The 18,584-nt window shown below is 42.8% G+C and overlaps 1 protein-coding gene across 1 annotated transcript in view; it reads left to right on the top strand.

The window, feature by feature from the left end:
* Window positions 1-18,584, top strand: part of LOC103120560 (testis associated actin remodelling kinase 2) — a gene marked incomplete at its 5' end in the record, with an annotated part of 35,287 nt that overhangs the window by 14,942 nt on the left and 1,761 nt on the right. Inside the window, 5 exons of the mRNA XM_060184785.1 lie at window positions 16,209-16,291; window positions 16,504-16,588; window positions 16,842-16,925; window positions 17,129-17,215; window positions 18,333-18,450. Coding sequence (XP_060040768.1) covers window positions 16,209-16,291; window positions 16,504-16,588; window positions 16,842-16,925; window positions 17,129-17,215; window positions 18,333-18,450 — 457 coding nt within the window. The remainder of the gene's footprint in view (window positions 1-16,208; window positions 16,292-16,503; window positions 16,589-16,841; window positions 16,926-17,128; window positions 17,216-18,332; window positions 18,451-18,584) is intronic.

Here is an 18,584-nt window from a genome sequence, read left to right as displayed (position 1 = left end):
GTCCAGGGAAGCCTGGCCGGCATCCTGATGACATCTGGAACCTGGTGACTGAAAAGAGAGTTGACATACAAAGCCAAACAAATTGTTGAGCAAAAATAAATCTTTAAAAGGAAATGACTGGAGTTAGTTTTCCTTGTAGAGTACATGTTTTCTGTGCAGGAGACCCTGGGTTTGAGCCCTAACACCAAGGATGGCACTGGTGGAGCTCCAGGGATGTTTGACAAATACTGTGGTATCTTCTTTTTCTTAAACTTTTTTTTTTATTATCTTTATTTATTTATTGGATAGAGACAGCCAGAAATTGAGAGGGAAGGGGGGAGGACAGAGAGGAAAAGAGACAGAGACATCTGCAGCACTGCTTTACCACTTGTGAAGCTTTCCCTCTGCATGTGGGGACCAGAGACTTGAACCTGGGTCCTTGCACATTTTAACATGTCCACTCAACCAGGTGCACTACCACCTGGCCCCTGTGGTATCTTCTTTATCTGTCTGTTCCTCCATTTCCACTGTCTCTAAGAAATAAAAGAATGAAAAATATGGCCTGGTATACTAGTATGTATATGTGGGACCCTAGGTTTATTTCCTGGCATTGCATTTAAAAGAAAAAAAAAAAGAGTGGCTTGAGATGTGGTATAGTGGAATGCTTGACTTGCAAGCTCGAGGTCCACATTCAATCCCTGATACCATATGGGCAGGAATGCTGCTCTGGTTCTTCCTCTTTTTCTCACTAGTATCTTTAAAAATAAACAGATCAATAAAGTGAACTTAATGGGTCAGAAATAAAACGCACTCAGGACAGCTTGTGCCGTGCTGTGCATGAAGCCCAGATTCAAACCCTGGCACCACATGGGAGATGCTACGGCACTGGAGGAAGCTGTGGTGGTGTGGTCTTCCCCCACCTCTGTTTTGTCTCTTTGTCTGAATTAAAAATGGTCCAAGAATGGTGATCTCATGTATGCGTGAGGCCCTGGCTCTATAAAATAGACAAAATTAGAAATGATGGGTCTTTTACCAATTTAGCATTTAAAAACTAGCTAACTAGTTCTTAGAAAGCCCATCTCTCCACTCACAACAGGAACCTTTAGTGTTGAGTCAGGCAATTGATACATGTTTTTAGAAAAAGAAATTTTTTTCTTTCCTTTTTTTTTTTTCTTCTACCAGAGTTATCGATGGTGCTCAGGGCCTGCACTATAAAGCCACTGCTCCTCACAGCCATTCTTTTCTTTTCTGTCTCCCCCCCCCCATTTTAATTGATAGGACAGAGAGAAATAGAGAGGGGAGGGGAAGATAAAGAAAGACAGACACGGGGAGTCGGGCTGTAGCACAGTGGGTTAAGCGCAGATGGCGCAAAGCACAAGGACCGGCATGAGGATCCCGGTTCGAACCCCGGTTCCCCACCTGCAGGGGAGTCGTTTCACAGGCGGTGAAGCAGGTCTGCAGGTGTCTATCTTTCTCTCCTCCTCTCTGTCTTCCCCTCCTCTCTCCATTTCTCTCTGTCCTATCCAACAACGACAACAACAATAAAACAAGAAGGGCAACAAAAGGGAATAAGTAAAATAAATATTTAAAAAATAAAAAAATAAAAAGAAAGACAGACACTTGCAGATGTGCTTCACCATTCATGAAACCTTCCCCCTCTAGTTGGGAAGCAGGGGCTTGAACCCAGATCCTTGTGCATGGTAATATGTGTACTCAGCTGTGTTTGTCGCCATCCAGTCCCCAGAATTTTTACTTTATTACATATGAGAGAGTTTCACATGAGACAGAGACAAACCAGAGCACCACTCTGGCCCATGCAGCGCAGAGACCTAACCAGGCTCCTCAGGCATGAAAGTCCAGTGCTCTGCCTGTTGAGCTATTTCTCTGGCCACATTTTATATATCCTGAGACCCTTCATGCTTAACTTTTTGTCCCCAAAATATTTATTTATTTATTTATTTATTTACATGAGGGAGATAGAAAGGAGAGAACCAAAACTTCATTTCTTAAGTCTGGTTTTCTAACCACTGTGTCATCTTCCAGACCACTCATGCTTGACTTGAATTTCCTGAATATGTGTTGCAGGAGGAGGGTTTGGACATTCTTGCACTACAGAAATCAAGGCAATGTAGCGGCCTATCTTAGTATTCTCTCCCGTGGCCGCTATGAAATTGTTCTCGACTGAGAGGCACAGGAGAACTTCAGAGATTTTCAGACACTTGAGTTCCAGCTCTGATGGTCATAATGTACTGACCCATTTTCTGTCTGTGTGATTGAGTTTCTGCCATCCTGCCAGTTCCTTTTTGGCATCAACTGGTCTCTGTAGTATTCTCTTGCTGTCCAAATTGCTATGTGACCAGGTTAGTAAACAGCTGCTTTGAGAGAAAGTTGGCCATGCTACAAAGCAGGCAACTCAGGGACAAGTGCCCTAGGACACCACCACAACAAGGCTTAGATAAATATTGGGTTGTTGGAAATATATATATATATATATGGTTATTGGAAGGGCCGTGACACATTTTTGCGTAGAAAAATACATCATGTCTTTTCCAACAACTCAGTAGTACTACTTGATCATTGTTGGGTTAACTGTAAATCATGCAGTATGAACTTCTGTCCAAGAATTGATTTAGTCTTTTTGTGGGGCTGGCAAAATAGACCATTTGGATAGTGCAGTGCTTTGCCATGTTTGTGACCTAGGTTTGACTCTGGCCTACTCTGCATCGAAGGAAATTTCAGTGCTATTCTCTCCCCTTACCTCTTTATCTCCTTTCCTCCCTTCCTCCCTCCTTCTGCCTCTCTGCCTCTGTCTTTAAAAAAATAGTCCACAGAGGGGCCAGGTGGTAGTGTACCTGGTAAAGCACACATGTCACAATGTGCACAGACCCAGGTTTAAGCCCTTGCTCCCCACCGGCTTCATGAGTGGTGAACGAGTTCTCCGGATGTCTCTCCTTTTCTTTATTGCCAGCACTCCATCTTCTCTTCCCCTCTTTATTTATTGGATATATACAAAAATTGGATATATACAAAATTTCTTTTTGTATATATCCAATAAATAAAATCTTTTAAATAGTGCAAGAATAAATAAATACACAGTATTTTAAAATAAAGAGTATTCTAGGAGGTTTATAAAACTTGTGTACCTATGCAGAAAGACTCTCAGGCCTGAAACTCCAGAGTCCCAGGTTCAATCCCCTGCACCACCATAAGTCAGAGCTGAACAGTGCTCCGGTAAAGAAAAGGGGGTGGGAAAAAAAAAAAAGAAAGAAAAGGGGGTGGGGAACAAACTTGTGTACCTGCCCAAGAATAACTCTCATTTCAGTCCCCATCCTCAACACACATATGTCTGTGCACACACATACACCTACACCACACACTCACCATTTCTGTCATGGATGGGGGAAGGCAACCTGTTTTGTTGCAAAGGGAACAAAAGCAGATTGTATCCTGGGACAGTTGAGTCCCTGGCACACTAGAATGGTTCTGGTGTCTCAAATAGTAGTACTATTCCTTAGGGACTGTGACCATTGGTGTATAAACTACTACATGGGTGGGTGGGAAGCAAAAATCTTTGGGGAGAAAATGATAGGGATCCTGGATGTAGGAGGACCACTAGTCATCAGCTGTACTATTACTGAAGGGAGACAAAGACTGGCAAGTAAGATCTGGTGACTAGCTGAGGCCTAGTTATGATGTGTTTTTTTTTTCTTTTTAATTAACTTTTAAAAAATTATATACTTATTTTAATGAGAGAGATAGAGAGAGATACCAGAGCACTGCTCAGCTCTGGCTTATGGTGGTGCTGGGGACTGAACTTGGAACCTTGGAGGTTGGGTATGCAGCCAATATCAAGCCTTTGCTTCCTACATAGTATAACTTCTTCCAAAGTGGAAGGTGACTGAGACAAGTTATCCATTAGTCACAGATGCCTTCCCCTTCCTAGATGAACAACCCCTGTGCATGGCACAAGGGAAATAAGAACATGAAAAAAAAAAAAAAAGACACTTTTGGGGCCAGGTGGTAGAATACCTGGTTGAACACATATGCTTCAATGTGTAAGGACCCGGGTTCAAGTCCCCAGTCCCCACCTACAGGGGGAAAGCTTTGTGAGTGGTGAAGCAGTGTTGTAGGTCTTGGTCTCTCTCTCTCTCTCTCTTTCTCTATTTCTCCTACCCCCTTCCCTCTTGATCTCAGGCTGTCTCTATTCAATAATTAAATAAAGGTAATAAAAACATTTTTTTAAAAAAAAATGACATTTTTTTTTTTGCCTCCAGGGTTATCACTGGGGCTCATTGCCTGCATTGTGAATCCACTGCTCCTGTGGCCATATTATATATTTTTTAAAAATTATTTTTTAGATAAGACAGAGAAATTGAGAGGTGAGGGGAAGACAGAGAGGGGGAGAGAAAGACACCTGTAGACCTGCTTCACCACTTGTGAAGTGACCCTCCTGCATGTAGGGAGCCAGGGGCTCAAATTGGGATCCTTGCACAGGTCTTTGTGCTTTGTACTATGTGTGCTTAACCCAGTGCACCACTACCCAGCCCCAAAAGACACTTTCTGACCTACAGGTACTTAGAGTCTTGATGGGAAATAACTAAAGAACCGTCTAGGGCCAAAGAGATCTCTCAATAGGGTGCCTGTACTGCCATGTGTGAAAACCATATCTGAGCCCTGGCACCACATAAGAGGAGCTCTTCTGCAGTTTCCAATAGAGGGAATGGGGACACAGAATTCTGGTGGTCATTGTGGGAACAGTGTGAAATTATACCTGTTATCTCCTAATTTTGCAAATCAATATTAAGTCACTAATAAAGAGGAAAAAAGAAAGAAATAGGAAAGACATTCTATAGTAAAAAGCCCGAGGACAACCTTAATTAAAAATTAAAATATATAAGGTAGTAATTTTTTAGTTTTAACCAGCTGTTAACCTTTATTTTTCTCTGATGTTACCTATTTGAAAGAGGATATAAATTTTAATATTGTTCTCCAAACAATAAAGTATTTATGTGTCAAAATTTTTTTTAGCTTTTCTTAAGATACAGAACTTACTTTTCTTTCAGATCTGTCTTTAAAAAATTTTTTTAAATTATTTTTTATTTCCTTATTGGATAGAAACAGCCAGAAATTGAAAGGGGGAAGATAAAGAGGTAGAGACACAGAGAGACACCTGCAGCCTGATCATGAAGTCTCCCCCCTGCAGGTAAAGACCTGGGGCTCAAACCTGGGTCCTTGTGCGATACTACTTGCACTTAACCAGGTGTGCCTGCCCCCCTCCTTTTTTTTGTCTTTGCCCAGACCTCACCACTCTGTCTGATGACTTTAGAGAGAGGGAGAGAGAGAAACACATCAAAGCATCGAGGCTTCACCCAGTGTGGTGGAATCTGAGCTGGAACCAGGGTTTATGCATGGCAAAGCAGGCACTCTCCCAGATGAACTATTTTACTGGCCCTTTCTCTCAGATCTCTACTGTGTTAATGGGATGAACTGGTTCGGAGTGAAAGGAAAGAAATGATGATCCATTGAAAGCCATTCTGTTATTGCTATTGTAGAAACAGCTTTATGTTAGTACAAAAGGACTTGGCTTGGTGGTTTTATTCAATGTCAATTCAGACTCTGCAGCTGCTCTAGGGCACCTTAGGAACTGTTCCTGAGTGTTGATTCACATCTAGTTGTGCAGAATTTATGTTGACTTTTAGAAACTTATCCATGGTCATCCCTTTGATTCCCTTGTCAGCAGAGTATGATTAGTGTAAGCATCTGACAGATGCTTTTGAAATAAGCCCAGTTGCTTTAGTCCTACGCCCACTTTCATTTAACTAACTTTTGCCAATTTCTTTCTGTGTTAGATATAGAGAGATGCATGGACTCCCTGCCCTTGAAAAGACAAGCCTGGGGAGTCGGGCGGTAGTGCAGCGGGTTAAGTGCACATGGCACAAAGCGCAAGGACCGGCGTAAGGATCCCAGTTCGAGCCCCAGGGTCCCCACCTGCAGGGGAGTCGCTTCACAGGTGGTGAAGCAGGTCTGCAGGTGTCTATCTTTCTCTCCCCCTCTCTGTCTTCCCCTCCTCACTCCATTTCTCTCTGTCCTATCCAACAATGGCAACATCAGTAACAACAATAACCACAACAATAAAACAAGGGCAACAAAAGGGAATAAATAAATAAATATTAAAAAAAAAAAAAAGAAAGAAAGAAAAGACAAGCCTGTAGGCCATTCTGCTCTAGTATGATAGATTATAATGAGGTGAGGACAAAGAAGAATGGAAGCCAAGCAGCACTAGTGCTGGAGCCGCTTTTGAACCTGAAAAGGTTACCTCTCCCTTCGGGGAAGTCTGACTGGACCTCTTTTTTACATTTTCCATTTGCTTTAGGCAAGTATACCTTATTCAAAAGTATTCTGTGTAATGAACCTTACATCCCACATAGCCTGAAAATTTCTTTAGTAAAGAACTCACAATGGTTTGAGCTTCATATTTTATACTCTGTAGCCAAAATTCAAGGTGAGTGAGAAATGGCAAGCATTACACTAGATATCCTTGAATTAACTTGGGTTAGGGCCAGATGAGAGGTCTTACTGTATTGCCTCCATAGTGCTGCCTTCTCCAAGGGCACTATCCCCTGTTGATTTCCTAAGGCAACACTGCTCCTGCAATGTTCGTACTGTTCACAGTGGAAAGTTTGTTCCTTTCTTCTTGCCTTCCTTCCTTCCTTCCTTCCTTCCTTCCTTCCTTCCTTCCTTTCTCTCTCCTTCTTTCTTCTTTACTTCTTTTCTTTTTTTTTTAAATAAGTAATTTTTTAGAGATTTTATTTATTTTATTAATGAGAAAGGAGGAGAGAGAGAAAGAGCCAGACATCACACTGGTACATGTGCTGCCAGGGATTGAACTCAGGACCTCATGCTTGAAAGTCTAGTTCCTTAACCACGGCACCACCTCCCGGACCACTTCTTTACTTCTTTTCTTCTTTCTATCAGAGACAGAGTTAAAGAGACTAGAGGAGCAAAGTTTCCTTCAGTGCCATGGGGGCTGTGATCAAACCTGGGTTTCACACATGGCAAAGTAGCACACAATCCAAGTGAGCTATTTCCCTAGCCCCAGTGAAAAGTTTTTTTTTTTTTTTTTAATATTTATTTATTTTGTTGCCCTTGTTGTTTTATTGTTGTAGTTATTATTGTTGTTGTTGTTGATGTCATCATTGTTGGATAGGACAGAGAGAAATGGAGAGAGGAGAGGAAGACAGAGAGGGGGAGAGAAAGATAGACACCTGCAGACCTGCTTCACCACCTGTGAGGCGACTCCCCTGCAGGTGGAGAGCTGGGGGCTCGAACCGGGATCCTTACGTTGTTCCTTGGGCTTTGTGCCACGTGCGCTTAACCCACTGCGCTACCACCTGACTCCCATGAAAAGTTTTCTAACCTATTCCTTTGGAGAAGCCTAAATCATTGTGTGGGAACCCTTTAGAATCAGGAGACATGGATCTTTACCACTTCTAGTTGTAAAATAGTACATTATAGTTGTATAATCTTAACCTCATTTTTATCATCCTTAATGTAAAAATATCAGATCTGCCCCACCTAACAGTGGTTTTGAAGAACCATTGGAATTGTGTTTTTAACACAATTGTATAATGCCTAGCAATTTTTCCCTTATCCAAAGAACTACTCTAGGCCACTCCCATCTTAAGACATACCTGCTTTTCTTTTTTTTTTTCTTAAATTTTTTTTTAAATATTTATTTTTATTTATTCCCTATTGTTGCCTTTGTTGTTTTATTGTTGTAGTTATTATTGATGTCAGTGTTGTTTGATAGGACAGAGAGAAATGGAGAGAGGAGGGGAAGACAGAGAGGGGGAGAGAAAGAAAGACACCTGCAGACCTGCTTCACCGCCTGTGAAGTGACCCCCCCTGCAGGTGGGGAACCAGGGGCTCGAACCGGGATTCTTACGGGATCCTTACACCGGTCCTTGTGCTTTGCGCCATATGCACTTAACCTGCTGAGCTACCACCTGACTCCCTACACCTGCTTTTCTAAAGCTTATAATCTATAGCTATAGAAAGAGACTATAGAAAAAGACATTTTCTGTTTTCTTTTTTTCTACCAGAGTTATCACTGGGGCTCAGTGCCAGCACTATGAATCTATCACTCCCAATGGCCATTTTCTTTATTTTATTTTATTAGATAGGAAAGAGAAAAATTGAGAGAAGGGGAAAATAGAGAGGGAGAGAAAAAGAGACACCTGCAGACCTGCTTTACTGCTCATGAAGTGTCTCCTCTTGCAAGAGGAGAGCAGGAGCTCAAACCTTGTGCAACCTTGCGCACGGTAATGTGCACACTTAACTGGATCCACCATGTGCCCCCTTTTTAATTTTAGGATTAGAGGATATAGTTCCATACCCGCCATCAAAATTCTGTGTCCCCACCCTCCCACTTCCCAGAAATAACCACCATAGTTAGACAGCTTGCTTGCTTTTTTTTTTTTTTTTGCAAGTTCATGTGTATTCGTTCTCTAGATTCTGCATATGAGTGAAACTATCCGGTAGTTGTCTTTTTTTTTTTTTTTTTTTTTTACTTACCAGAGCACTACTCAGCTCTGGTTTATGGTGGTGCAGGGGATTGAATCTGGGACTTTGGAGCCTCAAGCATGAGAGTCTTTGCATAACCATTATTCTATCTACCCCCACCCTTCCAGTAGTTGTCTTTCATCTTAGTTCACTAAACATAATCACTTCCAGCTCTGTCCATTTTGTCCCAAATACTCTATAGAATATATGTCTTATAACTTCTTTAGCCAGTCATCTGTCACTGGCCATTTAGGGTGCTTCCACTCTTTGGCCACTGTGAATAAATACTACTATGAATATGTGGGTACATATGTCCCTTTGGAAAAGTCTTTGTGTGTCCTTTGGGTAAATGCCAGAGAGTATTATGGATATTTTCATTGTAATATGACAGATGCTAAATTTAGAGGAAAATACATTAGATTCCTTGAAAAAAAGACATTTAACCTAATCTGAGGATATAGAGGTTTCTTGAAAGAAATAATAACTAAACTAAATTTGAAAACTGAATTTTACTTTAGAAAGTATTATGCAGTGGCCCAGGAGGTGGCATAGTGAATAAAATGTTGGACCTAGCAGAATGAGATCTCAAAATCAATCCCTGGCATCACATATGTCAGAGTGAGGCTCTAGTACCCCCCCCCCCAATAATAAATTTTTTTTTTAAGTATGTGCGTGAGGGGTGAGGTATTCTAGACCAGAAAAGAGTATGGCTATGGTTTGGGGAGATAGCATAATGGTTATGCAGAAAGTATTTCATGCCTGAGGCACCAAAGGTCTCAGGTTCAATCCCCAGCATCACAGTAAGCCAGAGCTGAGCAGTGCTCTGGTAAAAAAAAAAAATTAAAAACCTAAGGCCATTCTGGGAGGGAGGCTTACTCAGAACACAGAACCTGAGTGCATGATACTCCAGTGTGATCCTTGGCACCACATATACTAAATAGTGCTCTGGTCTTTCTTGATCACTAAATCTAAAAAAAAAAGTTGAAAGGAAGGACCAGTGGTGGTGCAGTTAATATAGTGCATAAATTACCATAGGCGACAACCCAGTAACAATGCCCACTCCCCACCTAGAGAGGGGGAGCTTCATGAGCAGGGGAGCAGCGTTATTAGCAATGTCTTTTCTCTGTATCTCTCTTTGTCACCCTCTGTATTTAAAAAAAAATCACTAGGAGTGGCGGAATCATGCTGGCACTGAGCCTCAGTGATAACCTAGCAGCCAAAAGAAAAACAGAAAGGAAAGGAATCATAAAGAACTTCAGAACCATTCTGAGTTTTTTCTTAATGTAACAGCTTTTGTTGTTCTGGGAGGTGGTGCAGTAGATAAAACAACTCTCAAGTATGAGGTTATAAGATCAGTCCTCAGTATCGCATGTGCCAGAGTGGTGTTGTGATTCTCTTTCTTGTTAATAAGTGACTGTAAAATAAAGTCTCGGCTTTTTGTGAAGTCACACTATAATAAATATATGTAGATAAACATATGATATACTTCACATATAATAAAGATTCACCTCCACCTTTCTTTTTTTTAAGCCAAAATACTGCTCAACTCTGGTTTACAGTGGTGCTGGGGACTGAACATAGCACCTTGGAGCCTCAGGCATGAGAGTCTTTTTTTTCTTTTTTAATTTTTATTTATAAAATGGAAATATTGGTAAGACTGTAGGATAGGAGGGTACATTTCCACACAATTCCTACCTCCAGAACTCTGTATCCAATTCCTTCCCTTGATAGCTTCCCTACTCTTTATCCCTCTGGGAGTATGGACCCAGAATAGACATGAGAGTCTTTTAAATAGCCACTATGCTATCTCCCCAGCACATAAAACTCGTGTGTGTGTGTGTGTGTGTGTGTGTGTGTGTGTGTATCAATAGTTTTAGGTTTCAGTATTGAACTTTTCATCATATCATAAAGAAAGCCCATTCTCATAGTCCTCTCTCCCTTTAGCTCTTGGCAACCACTAATCTGTTTCCAGTTTTTGTGGATTTGATCTGTTTATTTTAGACATTTCATGCAAATGGAATCACACGATATGTCACTGTAGACTTTTGAATAGGGAGCATCGTAGTTAGATTTGCTGAGGATCGTGCTGGCAGGAATGAGGAAGGTGAGTTATGGAGAAACTAAGTCTGGAAATTCAGACACCAGTTAAGAAAAGAAATGATGAGGACCCGAACTGGGACAATGATAGTGGGATGAAGAGGTAGGGAATGTGGGGTAGATAGCATAATGGTTATGCAAAGAGACTCTCATGCTTGAGGATCCAAAGTTCCAGATTTAATCCCCTTCACCACCAAAAACCAGAGCTGAGCAGTGCTCTGGTTAAAAAAAAAAAAAAAAAAAAGGAATGATTTGAAAGAGAGATTATTTAATTATTAGAGAGATAGCATAATGGTTATGCAAAGAGACTCTAATTCCTGACACTCCAGAGTCCCAGGTTCAATCCCCCACACCACCATAAGCCAGAACTGAGCAGTGCTTTGGTAAAGAAAGAGAGACCCTGACCGAGACCAGAGAATCACTCTAGCATGTGAGATGCCAGGGATCAAACTCAGAAACTCATGCTTCCAAGTTCAGTGCCCTGTTCAACTGTGCAACCTCTCAGGCCCCTATTGCCATAAATAAATAATCTTGAAAAATCTTATGATTGGGAGTCGGGCTATAGCGCAGCAGGTTAAGCGCAGGTGGTGCAAAGCACAAGGACAGGCATAAGGATCCCGGTTCGAACCCCGGCTCCCCACCTGCAGGGGAGTGAAGCAGGCGGTGAAGCAGGTCTGCAGGTGTCTATCTTTCTCTCCTCCTCTGTCTTCCCCTCCTCTCTCCATTTCTCTCTGTCCTATCCAACAACGACAACAACAATAATAACTACAACAATAAAACAACAAGGGCAACAAAAGGGAATAAATAAATAAAATAAATATTAAAAAAAAGAAAAATCTTATGATTACTTTTAAAAATTTGAGCCTGGGGGGCCAGGAGGTGGTACACCTGGCTAAGTGCACACATTAAAGTGCACAAGGACCCAGGTTCAAGCCCCTGGTCCCTAGCTGTAGGAGGAAAGTTCACTGGTAGTAAAGGAGAGCTGCAGGGGTCTCTCTTTCCCTTTCTATTCTCAATTTCTCTTTCTCTATATCCAATAAATAAAATAGTCTTAAAAATTAAAAAAAAAAAAAAAAAGAGCCTGGGACCTCTGGGACCTCAAGCATGCAAGTTTGGTGCTCTAACATACTGAGACATCTCCCCAATTCTATCATCAGATTTCCCCCTTTGGTTCCAGTGTACAACTATTGGTTGAGGATAAGCTTTAAGAGGAGCAGTGGCCATATTCTGGACCAGGGATTGATTGGGCTGGGCAGCTTTGTCCTATTTTGCAGAACCTTAATCATCCTTACCTTCAACATTACTCAATGACTCAGAGAAAATACTGTCAAGTCATTTATATCTAGATAGGTAGCTTGCAGTAAGTGAGTAGTAGGACTTCATGAATGTTAAAATGAGGCAAACGGCGGACAGCTTTGCCTGGGGCAGTACACTGTGTCCATGTTATGATCCTTACTTCCTGCTCTGAGGCTGAATTTAACAGGGCTGTTTCTGAAGGCTATAAAGCAAATAACAAACAGAACTTTAGACTACACATTGGAGACAGGAGTTGTTGGAAGAAGGAGGAGGAGGAAATAGGTGACAGATTTGAGCTGCTACTCTCTAGCCAATGCCCTCTTGCTGAGCTTTGGTTGTCTAATATGCAGACTGCCTAGGACTCATCTTCTTATAGTCAAGGTCAGGGAGCTGTAGGGTGCTGAGCCAACAGAGCTGATGAAAGAGCCAGAGCCAAAACAAACACAAGGAAGTTCTTGCTTGAAAGCTTAGAGATAATGCATTTCCACCTGGGATTCCAGGGCAAGAGATTGTGAAGAAATCAAAGGCTCCTTCCAGCTAAGGGAAAGAGAATAGTGTGATTATGTCAAGGCCAGAGGAAGTGGCTGATTTGTATTTGATGTGGGAGTAAGCAGAAGGTGGCAATGCCCTGGCCACCGGATGCCAAGGCTGGTTTAGGTCAGATAGGGCCTTGCTGGCCCCAGAAATTTCTCTGTGAGCCAAGACTACCTACTCTCTGCTGCCTCTGGAGGAAGAGGGTGGTGAGTGCCACCTGAGCCAGAATTGTGTAGGGTTATTTTGAATGCAGCTATTTGGGGGAGAGTTTGTTGCTGCTTTGTGTTTATTTACAAGTCTTTCGGGTTCATCCTTTCTCTGAGGACAGCATCATTTGTCCTAAGCTTTTCTCATGAACTGGCAAGTGTGAGGTAGGAAGTCCCAAACCAGAACTTGCTCCTGAGATGCTCATACACAGCGTCTCTGCTGGACTGAAAGATAGAATCAGGAGATGAAGGTGAGCACTGGAGAGCTAACTGCAAAGGGAACTTGCCGCAAAAAAAGAAAAATTTTCTGAGGTGAAAAGGAGAATTAGGAGGACAGTCAACATGGTAGGGAACAATATTATTATCAAAGGCAAAATCTTGTAGGGCCTACTATGGAGGGGCCAGGGGGTAGCTTACACAATAGAGTGTACATATTATGTTGTGCAAGATACCCATTTGCAAGGGGAAAGTTTCATGAGCAGTGAAACAGTTCTGCGAGTTGGTCAGTCGGTCTATCTATATCTCCTCCTCCCTTCTCAACTTTTCTGTTTTATCAAATAAAATAAATAAAAGGGCTGAGGGCAGGGGAGATAGCATAATGGTTTTGCAAAGAGATTCTTATTTCTGAGGCTCAGAAGTCCCAGGTTCAATCCCCTGTACCACCAGAAGACAGAACTAAGCAGTGCTCTGGTGAAAGAAAGGGAGGGGGAGAGGAAGGAGGAGGAGGAAGGGAGGGAAAAGGACAGGCAAATAGCTTATATAGATAGTGTGCTTTGCCACGTGCACCATCTACGTCCCCATCACATTGAAGGAAGCTTCAGTGCTGTGATCTCTTCCACATTCCCACACTCTCTCTTCCTCCCTCTCTACCTCTGTCTCTATCTAAAAGTATGTGTGTATACATATATACATTTATGTAACGAGGATTCAGCCCCATGCTGGTGGCAATTAAAAATAAAAACTTCATGGGCTGGGTAGTGGTGCACCTGGTTGAGTACACATTACAATGCTCGAGGTTCTGGGTTCAAGCCTATAGTCTCTACCTGCAGGGAGGAAAGCTTCAAAAGTGGTGAAGTGGTGCTGCAGATGTCTCTGACTCTCCTCCCCATCTCCCCCCCCCTCTTTCTCGCCTCCAGGGTTATCATTGGGGCTTGGTGCCTGCACTACAAATCCACTGCCCCTGTGGCTTTTTTTTTTTTTTTTTGGATAGGACAAAGAGAAATTAAGAGAGGAGGTGAAGATAGAGATAGAGAGATAGACACTGCAGACCTGCTTCACTGCTTGTAAGGTGGGGAGCCTGGTCCTTGTGCTTCATACTATGTGTGCTTAACTGGGTGCACCATCGCCCGCCTCCCCATCTTCTTCTTCTGTTGATTTCTCTCTGTCACTTTCCAATAGATAAATAAAATATTTTTGAAAACTTCATAAATTGGGAGGCAGGTGGTAGTGCAGCGGGTGGCGCAAAGTATAAGGACTGGCCTAAGGATCCTGGTTTGAGCCCCTGGATCCCCACCTTCAGAGGAGTCTCTTCACAGGCAGTGAAGCAGGTCTGCAGGTGTCTTTCTCTCCTCCTCTCTGTCTTCCTCTCCTCTTTCCATTTCTCTTTGTTCTATCCAACAACGACGGCATCAATAACAACAACAATAATAACTACAACGGCAACAAAAGGGAAATAAATAAATAAATAAAACTTTAAATTATGGCCCAAGTCATGACAAATTAATTGGTAGAGATCAGAACTTGAAAATGTGAGATCCACCTGGTATGGCATATACTAGAATAATACTCTGGTTCTCTTTCTGTCACTAATGAAATCTTAAGAAGAAACAAACAAACAACCAAATGCACTTGAGTGTGTGCACACACGTGCACACATATCCTATCTAATAAAAATAGAAAGAAGGGGGGGAGAAAATGGCTATCAGGAGCGGTAGATTTGTAGTACTGGGACTGAGCCCCAGTGCTACCCCTGGTGGCAATAAATAAAACTTTGGGGCTGGCTAGATAGGTCATCTGGATAGTGTGCTTTGTTATGGGTGCAACACATGTTTGAGTCCCACCTCAGTTCACTGAAGGAAGCTTTGCTGCAGGAATATCTTTCCTTCTTTCTCTGCCTTTCTATCTGAAAAAGTTGGTCCATAGTGTTGAAGCCCAAGCAATGGAATGAAAACATACACACAGACACACACACAGACACACACACACACACACACACACTTTAGGGACTGGAAAGTAGCTTACCCAGTAGAACACAGACTTTGCTATGCACAAGGACCTAGGTTTGAGCCCCTGGCACCACATGGGAGTACGTCACGGTACCAGGAGAAGCTTCATGAATGGTGGAGCAGTAATGTGATGTCTCTCCTGTTTCTATCTGAAATTAAAAAGGAAAAAAGGTTTGCCAGAAGTGATAGAACTGTGCCAGGTGCAAAGCCAAAGGAAGGAAAGAAAGAAGGACAGACTTCAGACATCCAGCCTCTTGGTGATAAGTTTAGAAGACATGTACATAGGGGGATGATGACATATGGGAGGGGCATGAACTGACTGGTTTAAGCCAAAGCATACATTTGTAATGCATAATAGATTGGTTATGATTCTGTAGGCAGTGAAAAATTCATATAAATTTGAGTTACTTGTTCTATATTACTTGACAAGGTTAGACCTGGTCTTTGGGTCTCTACATTATTTTTTTTAAAATCTATTTATCTTAAAATGCTTTTTAAATCTTTATTATTGGATAGAGACAGAGAAGACTTGAGAGGAGTGGGGCAGATGGAGAAGGGAAAGAGATGGAGACGCCTGTAGCCCTGTTTCACCACTCGTGAAACTTTTCCACCAGCAGGTGAGGACCAGGGGCTTGAACCTGGGTCCTTGTGCACTGTAATGTGCATGCTTAACCAGGTGTGCCACTGCCTGGCCCCTGGGTGTCTACATGTTGAGTAAAGAAGGGAAGTCTTTCACTGGATTGTAATCTCCATGAGGATATGCATATTCAGTTGAGATAAATTTGGCACTTAGAACCATGAGTGGCTCATAGAAAACAAATAGTTGAAGGAGCCAGCGGTGGCGCAGTGGGTTAAGTGCACATGGTGGAAAATGCAGGGACCTGCATCAGGATCCCAGTTCGAGCCCCCAGCCCCCCATCTGCAGGGGGTTCCCTTCACAAGTGGTGAAGCAGGTCTGCAGGTGTCTCCCCCTCTCTGCCTTCCCCTCCTCTCTCCATTTCTCTCTATCCTATCCAACAACAATGACAGCAATAACAACAACAACAACGACGATAAACAATGGCAACAAAAAGGGAAAAAAATTAAAAATAAAGTTAAAAAAAAAACAAATAGTTGTTTGGAACATGAAATGAATCCTAGGTAGTCACCCAAGTGCAGGTCTAACTCATTTCACATAGCTGTCAGAGCTGCCAAGTCTGACACTGGGTCACCAAGGAACAGAGGGCAATGTTCCCTATGACAGGGAGGGGTGGCTGACTGACTGGTCCCTACTTCTGAGCCACACTGTCTTCTTCTTTGGGAACCCTAGAACTGCCTGATAAAGAGGGATGAGAATGGTTACTCTGCAGTGGTAGCTGATTTTGGCCTGGCTGAGAAGATCCCTGATGTCAGGTGGGTAGCCTTAATGGGTACTAGAGTCAGAGGCAAAGAGAAACACCAGCTCTTTCCCAGTATTAAGAGCTCAGTCATAATTTAATATCAGCTCGCCAAATTTGGTCACCCTTAGTCAGTGCCTGTCCTTGGGGGAGTGGAATTTCCAATGGTTATGTAGCTCACTGCACCAATAGTGATCAGCTTGTTTTCCATATAATTCCACCCCACAGCATGGGGAGTGAGAAGCTGGCTGTGGTGGGCTCACCCTTCTGGATGGCACCCGAGGTTCTCCGTGATGAACCATACAATGAGAAGGTAAGTCAGGCAACCTGAGACCTGGGTTCTCCTTAAAATCCACTTTCAGGAGAAAGTATCTAGCCTCACACTTTATATGCAACATGAGGATCTGTATTCCTTCTCCCCGTCAGAAGTAGTGCTGGTTGGTGGCAGTGGCCCAGGGAATGACTTAACAAATGAGCAGGAGAATCCATGTCTGGGTGGACAAGAGCGGGAAATCCTTATATTCACCCTGTAAGCTCACTTACAAGAAGGTCTCACTACTCACCAGGCGGACGTGTTTTCTTATGGTATCATCCTCTGCGAGATCATCGCCCGTATCCAGGCTGATCCGGACTATCTTCCCCGTACAGAGGTGAGCCGTAGGCATGGGATCAGGGCTACTGGGATGGGGCTGACTTTGAGGCTATGAAACTCTTGTTCTGAGGCTAGAATTGCTGGGATTAAGTCTGTTGGCTGCTTCTCAGGGTGTAGTTTCCAGCTTCTCTGAACAGGCCAAGATAGGTGGAGGGACTAATGATCTATCTACCCATGTCCCGTTTGCCTCCTGTTCTGCAGAATTTTGGGCTGGACTATGATGCTTTCCAGCACATGGTGGGAGACTGTCCTTCTGACTTCCTGCAGCTCACCTTCAACTGCTGTAACGTGAGTGTCTCTTCTCTCTGACTTTGTTGGGACCTGGCTGAACCCTTTCACTTGGCTAGAGCTATAGAGGGAGTCCACTAACCAACCTCACAAGAAGTTTCATTCACTGATGATTGACAGTGTCTTCTCTGGTCTGAGTCTCTCTGGAGTCCTGAACCATGGAAAGGAAAACTGCTTTGTTATCCAGTCCTAAGTCTGCAGGGTAGATCCAACATGCCTGACTTTAGAGGTTAATGGAGGTTTGGATGAGGTTTTAGTTGAACTCTGGATCCAATTGGTTCAAAGGCTCATCGGAAATGTTAGCTTTTATTTTAGATAGCTTTGGGCTAGCACATCTGTTTTGCCTAAGAGGTAGCCTGTATGGCTTTCATAAACATATTAACAAGTGAGATGAATAGAATAAACTAATGTGAGCACATCTTCTTTAAAGAATTGTGCCAAACAAGGGAATAAGGCACAGAATGTTGGGACACGGGAGAGATGATAGCGCCTTCTCTGGTCTTAGCTTTGGGGATAATTTCATGGATTGGGACTGTCAGTAAAGATATTTTTTTTTCTTTCTTTTTAAGATTTTATTTATTTATTCATGAGAAAGATAGGAGAGAAAGAACCAGACATCACTCTGGTACGTGGGCTGCCAGGGATTGAACTCAGGACCTCATGCTAGAGAGTCAGTGCTTTATCCACTGTGCCACCTCCCAGGCCACATCAGTAAAGATCTTTTAGCTGCACTCTGAATTTTTTTTTAATATTTATTTATTTATTTATTCCTTTTTGTTGCCCTTGTTGTTTTATTGTTGTAGTTATTATTGTTGTTACTGATGTCATCGTAGTTGGATAGGACAGAGAGAAATGGATAGAGAAGGGGAAGACGGGGAGAAAAAGACACCTGCAGACCTGCTTCACTGCCTGTGACGTGACTCCTCTGCAGGTGGGGAGCTGGGGACTTGAACTGGGATCCTTACGCCAGTCCTTGTGCTTTGTGCCACCTGCTCTTAACCTGCTGCGCTACTGCCCCACTCCCTGCACTCTGAATTTTAAAAGATGCAAGAAACCAACTCAAATGGTATCCCTGGTAGAAGAGGGCAGGGTTAGTAACTAGTGTGGATGCTTACAGATGGACCCCAAACTGCGACCATCCTTTATGGAAATTGGAAAGACTCTGGAGGAAATAATGAGTCGTCTACAAGAGGAAGAACTAGAGAGGGATGCAAAGCTACCATCCACAGCCAAGGGTAAGAGATCAGACCAATGTTCAGCCTGATCCCAAGGTGGAAAATTAGGCCCTGCCTTTCTGCCTCTCTAGCACTATCAATGTATGATCTTCTGTCTTGGGGGAGGGGAGCAGAGAAGGATGGGAAAGTACTGA

The sequence above is a fragment of the Erinaceus europaeus genome, unplaced genomic scaffold (genome assembly GCF_950295315.1).
Source record: "Erinaceus europaeus unplaced genomic scaffold, mEriEur2.1 scaffold_275, whole genome shotgun sequence".
Lineage (NCBI taxonomy): Eukaryota > Metazoa > Chordata > Mammalia > Eulipotyphla > Erinaceidae > Erinaceus > Erinaceus europaeus.
The sequence above is the reverse complement of the archived record's forward strand: the minus strand, read 5'-3'. Positions and strand labels throughout refer to the sequence as shown.